At 45.1% G+C, this 8716-nt stretch overlaps 1 protein-coding gene across 1 annotated transcript; it reads right to left on the reverse strand.

Moving 5' to 3' along the window:
* Positions 1-1070: 1070 nt before the first annotated feature.
* On the reverse strand, positions 1071-2488 carry GPR6 (G protein-coupled receptor 6). The gene is made up of 2 exons (XM_052645978.1): positions 2460-2488; positions 1071-2178 (listed from the first exon to the last, which is right to left on the reverse strand). The coding sequence occupies exon 2, from the start codon at positions 2166-2168 to the stop codon at positions 1071-1073; it is 1098 nt and encodes a 365-aa protein (XP_052501938.1). The 5' UTR covers positions 2169-2178; positions 2460-2488.
* Positions 2489-8716: the final 6228 nt, after the last annotated feature.

The raw sequence follows: 8716 nt of genomic DNA on the forward strand, positions 1-8716 counted from the left end.
ATGTCCTGTGCTTTGCAGATAAGAGTGCCTCAAAGTGGGCTGCTGGGCTTACCTTCATGTACCTCATAAACACAGTATATCTTGAGGTCTTGTCTTTGAAGAATTTATTTATTTTATAAGGCTGTGCATTTTGCTACAAGACCTGGCCAGTAACAATATACTCAGTCAATATGAATTTTCAACATTTAAAATTCTTTCCAGACTGGAAAAAATACACTTAAATTTGTGGCTTGCAGGTTTGTAAGCACACATGTGGTAAGATGAAGGAATGGTTTCAGACATCCTTTGGAGCTTGTCTTCCAAACCCACTAACCAATTTGCACTGATATACAAATAACCCTTTAGTGGCCTGTGAATGCTATTATGTGAGTAATTATTCCCTTCCTGACTTCCCCAATAATCTGGATTAGGTGTCTCAATGATAATTTATGATCAAGTATGTATGATTTTTTACATTAAGATTTTCACAGGATGATGATACATAATAAACTTTTCAAGTAAATGCACTAATAATTCATGTCTTAAATAGTAATTCTATCACCAGTCACATGCCCAAATTACATTTTTATAATGTGTTTATTTGTGTACAAAATATGTTGTAATTTACTGATGTATATGCAGCAAAATATTCTATCACGTACAACAAAAATACACTTTTTACCCTCTTCCCCTCCCCTTGAAAATGGCAACACTGTTTTGGCAGTTCAGCAGCTAAAAATAAAGTGCTATAATTAAGCAGTATTGGAATGTCTTCACTCAACAAATGTGATGTACAATTTGAGTATACAACCACATTTTTGTTAGTTTTTTTCACAGAACAGGAAATTCCACATCCTGAACACCTCCAGAAGATACAAATATTTGTATATATATGTACACATGTATACACTGTATATGTAAAGTGCCAGCAAGCCTCTTTGTCTCTGTGAGTTTGTTGTGTTTATATTTATTCTGGCTTTCCAAAATCAGTCACACTATTGGGATCTCAGAGTTCATCAGCAGGCACCAAGAAGCTCACCAAAGGCTGGCTTGTTAGGGGTGTGGTGTTGGTTAGAGGGTGGAGGGAGCCATCAGACCTCACTGGGGGACCTGGAGCGGAAGGGCACTTTGGACTGGAAACAGCCGCAAAAGAGGAGCCACAGGGCCCGTTGGATCTCCTGATTGCGGAAGGCATAGATGATAGGATTGATCATAGAGTTATAGGTTGCGGGCAGCAGGGTGGCGTAGGTGTAGACATCTGGGTCCTCGTGGCTACCTACCAAGCAGTAGATGGCAAAGGGCAGCCAGCTGGCACCGAAAGTGCCCAGCACCACTGCCAGCGTTCCCACACCTTTTCTGGTGGCAGCAAGGTGGGGTGGCGCCAGGCAGTGCTGCTGCAGCGCGATCTGGTGTGCGTGCCGCCAGACCACCTGGCAGATGCGCACGTACAGGTGCAGCATGATGCCGAAGACCGCAAAGAAGGTGGCAGAGAGCAACGCCACATGGCTGCGCGTCAGCGGGCGCACCACGCTGCAGGCGGCGCGCTCCGCCAGGCAATTCCAGCCAAGCACCGGCAGCAGCCCGAGGCCTAAGGACACTGTCCAGGTGGCAGCAAGAAGGAGGTGCACGCCCAACAGGGTCCGTCGGGAGTAGTAGGTGAGTGCATTATAGAGGGACAGGTAGCGGTCCACCGTGATGGCCAGCAGGCTGCTGACTGAGGCAGCGAACGAGGTCACAAGGAAGCCCACAGTGAGCAGGCTCACGGTCTCTGAGGGCACGACGTATTGGAATACGAAGTGCAGAATGAGACCGCAGCCCGCCAGCAGGTCGGCGGTGGCCAGGCTGCCCACCAGCACGAACATGGGCGTGCGCAGAGCAGGGGTAGACGCGATGAGCGCCACTACCAGGGCATTTTCGCCTGCGATCACCGTCCCAGACACGCAGAGCAGTACGTCCCATGGATTCACTGCCGAGAGCAGCAGCCCCGGCGGCCCCGCTGGCAGCTGCGAAGACAACTCCAGCGACGCATTAGCTGCGCCGCCGCCCCCCAGCGCCGCCGCCGCTGCGGCTGCCGGGTGCCCCCATTCAGCGGTGTCCCGCGCTCCTGCTGCGGTGGCCACTGCCGCCGCACCCTCGGCCGCCACTGCCACCACTTGGGAGTCGTTGAGCGCAGATACGCTCGCGTTCATCGCGGCGGGACGTTACACCCTGCGTGGAGAGGGAGAACAAGCGTCAGATGTGCGGTTCACCCCGCCAGGGTACTCCCCCGGGCGCTGCTGCCCAGCTCGTACTGCCCATCCCGCCTCAGAGCAGAGCGAGGAAGCAGTGATTGAGAGCCAAAAATAAATAAATACCTGTTGAGTGAGCCAGTGAGAGTGAAACGCACAAGGGATGCCGCACTGGTATCTGAGTTTTTGCACAGATAAACACACGAAGAACATGCACTCACATTCATACGGATCACATAAGTGTGCCCATATTTGCAACCACATCTTGTGCACCAGGCTATTATTGTCGGCCCCAGCGAGTCCTGCCCGGGCTCTGACCAGCTCGGTCAGGCGCTCTCCTCGACTAAGCGGCGGAATCGCTGTCCGCGGTGCTGAAAGAGAAGTTTGTGCGCTCGGGAAGCACAGAGGACCCCTCTGGCTTCAGAGACCCCTAGGAAAGGGGTTTGGGGGGAGAGAAGCTGGAATGTCTTTTTAGGTGGAGAGTGTGGAACCAGCTTGGCTCCATTTCTCCGGGTGAAAAGGATTCATCCCCTGGCCATCCTTCACCCCTTCCCCTCTGCACACCCTCAAAGTTCCTTTAGAGAGCCCGGTTGCTCACCTGGGGAGTCAGGGCTTCAGGAAATCGCTGGTCATGAGCGCTGCGGTGGGGCGCCAGGCTGGGCTCCCCGCGCGAACAGAGCCGACTCCTGAAGGAGGTGGCCCGCCCGGCACGCAGAGGAGTGTCGGGAGCTTGTCGCTGTGCGGGTGCTGCGGAGAGTGAGATACAGTCAGTAGAAGAAAAGGCGGCTAAGAGCAGCGCACCCGCTGGAGATTGACAGGCAGGGCGCGGTGACGTCAGGTTCCTGGCTCCAGGGTGCAAGCCAGGCACTCGCTCTCCTTGCCCGCCCATCAGCTATTTTCCTCACCACATACCCTCCCCAAACGATGTTTCAGAGGATTCATAGAAGGAGAGGTCGGAGGGCCGCCGCCAGCTCGGAACCTCCAGGAATAGACGGGAGAAAGAGGCAAAGAAGAAAAGAGTGAAGACTCAGGGATAGCAAGGAGGGTGAAGTGGGAGGGGAGGGGTGGGGGATGAGCTGCACTGGCCAGGCAGCAAGACTCAAGGCCGGAGCTCACTGAGGGGGCCAGGTTGAAGAAAAACCCCGGAGAAGAGGGAGCTTGGTGCAGAGAGGTCCAATTAGAGAGGTGCTACCTTAAGAAAAAAAAAAAAAAAACAACGTAGGGGACAGGAATGAACTGGTATGGAGGGGACAGTGAGGGTTTCTTAAAAGGATGTTTGTGGTACCCTTGTCACCTGAGTAGAGTTAGAGAAGAAAAGCTGAGTTGTGGGGAAGAGAGAAAAGATGGGACATTTGGGGAAAGCAATATCTTCTTTTAAAGGTTACCTGTGCAATCAGTTATTCTCTCCCCCTCCATTTCTTCCTTTCTCTCACTACCTTTCTTGAACTCTGCACAGAGGGTTTCACCATGATCTCCCCAGCCAAATGTTCCCCGATTGCACTAGCTGATAGTGCTCTTGGAACTTGCTCTTTAATTAAAGACCAGGTCTGTGTCTTGTTAGAAAAGAAGAAAACAGCAAAATGTGATTTACTTTCCTGGCAACAGACTTTGCCCTGTTAATTAGTACCCTATAAAACAAATTACAGGATGAAAATAGTGATAACTCAGCTGCACCAGACTTCAGTAGGCAGGAGTTTTATTTCCAACTTAGATAACTCATCCTTTTGATTTAAAGGTGTTTTGTTTTGTCAGTAAAATACAAGTGTTAGGCTTCTTTTTCTTTTTTAATTAGCTAAAATCTCCAATACCTGTACTTGGGGGAAAAAGCTAGAATAGTTGACTCCACCTAAGGCTCTGGAATAAATGATTTCTTATTGACATGATGGCATTATATCAGAGCCACAGACATGATTTTCAGGGGCCACGTGCTCTAGGCAAGGTGAAAATAGACATTTGTTGCTGGTGCTTCCTCTACTTTTCCCTATGTAACTTCTTCCCTCTCCTGGCTTCATTTTGCCTCCAGGCTGGATTGGAAGGTAGATTTTTATCCTGGCCTCCTTCGTTTAAATATGCCCCCTAAGTCCAGACTCATCTTGCCCTCCTATCTCAGTTCAGCTGTACTTAGCCAGAAAAAGAAGAAAAACTAATAGGACCATTCAAATCTTTAGCTGCAGTAGCTAGTGTGGGTCCATAAAATGAATTTACACACAGTTTCTCCATTGGGAGAGTTTATAAAATTCTTGTGAACTTGCAATTTGGCTGCAACTTGGTTCTAAGTTTCTGGAAGTGCCATTTTGAGTTTCAGTAGAAGATTATCAAGAATGTTATTTCAGAGCTGTCAAGCAAACTGTCAGACCACTGTAATCACATGTTAATCACAAATGTTCCAAACAATCAGATGAAAACCCAAGGGGAGGAGGATCTTTCTTAGTATCTGAATGTGTTACAGTTTTACATGTCACAGTGCAGCGGTAAGTGTGAGGTTAAGATTAAGCAGAGATCCTGTGTTTCAGACATTTTCAGGCTGTCACCATCACCAAGAATCGATTGGCTTTTCAGTAGTTTCAGGAGGAAGATAACACATGTATATTCATGTACATTAATGCTGGTTGTGAGGGTTTGTAGACTATCTTTCCGTCATGCCAGTCTGTGGTTACCTCTCTCAGACACTAAACTGGGTCCTGACAGCAGACGGCATTCTTTCAAGCTCCACCTTGTTTCTCCCATGTTCACCTGTCTCCTGGGAGGCAGAAGGTGGGAAAGAACAAAGGTGTGTGGTTCATTGTTTATGGTCAGGAATTAGATGTACTTCACTGCCTACTTTGCCCACAGTTCCTGGCAAGGGCCTACCCTTCCAGTAGTCTCCTAGAATGTTCAACCTGTGAATTTTGTGATAATTTGCACTCCTGGCCCAGCTTATGGAAAGAGGTTGATGCCTGACCCCAGGTTAGACAAGATCAGCCATCATTGACTGGATGAAACTGGACATCATTCGGGACCATTCCTGAAAATTTAACTAAGAAACATTGTGACAGTTGTCAGTCAGTGTTGGGCTCTGGACCTGAAAGAGCATGATAAGTTAAGGCTGGATCACTCATGTTGAACCTTGTGTGAAACGACAATCAGAGGAAGACAGCTGCAATAGAAGAGTGAAGCAGATGTGTAGAGAGGAAAAGAGATAAGGGAGATCAAATGACTGAGATGTGGAGGGAATGACCTTAGTTCCTGCATGTCTGGTTGCCAGCTCGAGGAGTCTAAATCCCTGGATCCCTTGAAATTGCGATTTGTAGTCTCTGCTACAAACCTTTCAAACCTTGAGGTTTTTTGAATGGGTTTCTAGTCTGTGAATTGTTGATATTTGACTGAAGCACACGACTAAATGTATTATTCATCCACCAGGTTGTCTGATCCAGGTTATGTTTTGTGGTGTGCTGATTTTGGTTTTCAGCTTATAGGCACAGGTTAAACTCATCATTACCACCCCTGTGACAAACCCAACATATCCTCTGGTGCCTTTGTATTATAGCAATGTCCAAGCATGAACACAAGGAAATTTTCCTTCTCTGAGATTATGCTCAGTAATTACAGTCTGTCAAGCACAACTCTTTCTCTAACATCCTTGGCTATTTTTTGCTGTCTTAGTCCCTACCAGTGGTTCCCAACCCTGGCTGCATGTCCAAATTACCTAGAAAGCTTTTTAAAATGACTGACTTCTGAATCTTTTACCCAGAAATTAATTTGATCTGGAGTGAGAATTAGACATCAAGTTTCCCAAAGACTCTGATGGGAAACCAGGGTTGAGAACACTCATCTAAGTAATCATACAATCTCCTTGTGAGTTTAGCATGCAGTTAGATTTGGAATTTGGAATAGTTCCAATAAAGGAATTGTAGCAACAATCCAACTTCAAATCATTCGGTGTAATTTCAGACTCAAGACACTAACCAATCCTCAGTAGACCTTTAATTTTCCACACTCACAAGAACCACCTTTACGGCCCAAGACAAAGGCTGACATGTGGTCCCCTTTTGGCCCTGACGAACTCGATGGCTCCATCAAGGAGCTCTAAATTCTGGTTGCCCCAGAACCTCTATTTTTCTGTAGCTTTCAGGTATTTTTCCTGTTCCTTCTTGTGGGTTCACAGTCACTTCCCAGGTGTGCCTCCATGAGAAGATCTTTGCAAATCAATTATGTTTTAGAAAACCAGAGTTGTAGTCAGCCAAGCTGTCTAGACCTTATAAAACTAGGTTGGAAAGACCCATACCAGCAATTCTGGCCTCTGAGCATCTACACAAATACACATTCTTTCCACTTGGCTCTTAGAGACAAAAAATACAGTTTTCTACTGGGAAGTATAAGTCTATTTGCTGGTATACAGATACTTGTGCTGACAGCTCAGGAAGAGAGCAGGTGCTTAGTGAGATATATGAAGCTGTTACTAAGAAAGATTATTGCTGAAAGAGGCAAGAATCACAAAGGGCCACTGAATACACTGTTTGGCCAAAACGAGGGTTTTGGATGTAAGTAATCTTTTGGGGACATATGCTGAGGCAGATGAATGATATTTAAAAACACGTGTACACCCGTGGCGGATTCATGTTGATGTGTTGCAAAACCAATACAATATTGTAAAGTAAAATAATAATAATAATAATAAAATATCTCCTTTTCTCTGCTTTCACCAGTCCACACGCTTTCCTTTCCCCATAAGGCATTGATGATGGCTCATAATGTCCAAGGTATCTACTTTCTCAGCCTGTCCAAACACATCAGAGATACTCCTGCTTCACACCAGGTGAGCAGTCTTCACTTCAAAAGGGCATTACCCTGGGAGCTCAGCATCACCTGATATTCCCACCAAATTTAGAGAAGGAGCAGACTACATTACTATCATTACCTGTCCATATGATGCAGAACATTATGCAAGACAGTTGAAATGTTTTATTTAATTCACTTGGTGAGCAGCACCTCTGTTTTTTGCATGAGAGAAAATCAGGAAAAATAATAACATTTGTTTTGGTGGTCCAATGACCAAAACTCCATGCTTCCAGTACAGAAACCCTCGGTTGGATCCCTGGTAGGGAAACTAGATCCCATGTGCTGCAACCAAGAGTTTACATGTGTGCTGCAAGGAAGCTCAAAGGTCCCTCATGCAGCAATTAAGACATGGCACAACCAAATAAAGATTTTTTAAAATAAAATGCATGTTTTTAAAAAAACAATATATATTTTTTCATATATGATGAAAAGAACTATTAAGTTTCATGGGGATATGTGTAATCTTGTAACTTAGATTACCAGCTGGATATGAGAATGATAAAGTTGGGTCTATTGGTATATTTGCAAAGTAACAAGGAGATATTCTTTTAATCTGCTGTGCCCTACATTTTCAAAGTGCTTTGAAGCTCACACAGTGGGTTCAAACTCATTTTCTCATTTTATTCTTTGAAACAATTACATGGAGTTTGGGGTAATTTTCTTTGAAGACTGGACAACTGAAGTTCAGAGAGGTGAAATAAGTTATCCAAGGGCACACAGAACAAGTGTATTGTGCACAAGACATAAACAACGTCACAGGAAAGCAAACAAACATGGACTCAAGGTGTGCAAAGGCATGTAGACTTCAAAACTCAAAGATGCTTTGCCTTGGATAGATGTAGCCAAAATGAGGTAGTTATAACTTCAAAATTACTGCGAACATCATTTATAGATGACTTTTTCTGTTTTATAAGCTGCTTTTTAAAACATATTGTTAAAAAAAAAACTAAAGGGAATTTTGAAAGAAAAACGTTCACCTATATTCCCATCAGCTAAAAAGGATTGCTTCCTCCATCCCAACAAGATTATAAATTTCTTGAGGGATGGACAAGTTCTAATTGATCTTCCCACCAGTATGATCTGTCACAGAGGAGGTGTTCAAAACATGTCTTGTGAATGATTATTTCCCAGACTTTACCACATGCATATATATTTGCTGTAGATGTGTATTATTTGATGTAGATATATTGCCTAGTATGCATGTACTATATGTACAGTGCACAACTTCAGCTTTTACTTTGTAATTAAGGGTGTGTTGTCAATTTTCCTGTATGTTGTATTATAATTATTTTTCATACTTTTGCCTAGCCATTCATTCATTCAGTATACCCTTATTGAGTATTTATTATTAGCTAAGCATTGTACTAGAAAATCAAGTTGCCATAATAGGCCCCTGTTCTCAGGAACAAGTAAATGGATTCTGTGGAAAAAGCATGGTACATATTATAAAAAGAAGTGATCACAGGGGTAATGAGGGCACTTGGGAGAAGACTATCAGCCAGCCTAGAGAAATCAGGAAATGCCTCTCAGAGGTGATGATGGAGATGATGCCCAAGCTGAATCTTGAAGGATGACTCACAGACATGGAAGGTAAAGAAGACATGGAGGTGTTCTAGGCAAAGGGAGCTGCCTGTGCCAAAGCATGAGGTCAGGTGAGGCCACTGCAGGTCACTGGGACCATGGGAAGTGAT

The sequence above is a fragment of the Budorcas taxicolor genome, chromosome 9 (assembly GCF_023091745.1).
Source record: "Budorcas taxicolor isolate Tak-1 chromosome 9, Takin1.1, whole genome shotgun sequence".
In the NCBI taxonomy this organism is placed as follows: domain Eukaryota; kingdom Metazoa; phylum Chordata; class Mammalia; order Artiodactyla; family Bovidae; genus Budorcas; species Budorcas taxicolor.

Coding starts and splice junctions, on each gene's coding strand:
- GPR6 (XM_052645978.1), bottom strand. CDS start 2,168: ATGAACGCGAGCGTATCTGCGCTCAACGACTCCCAAGTGGTGGCAGTG.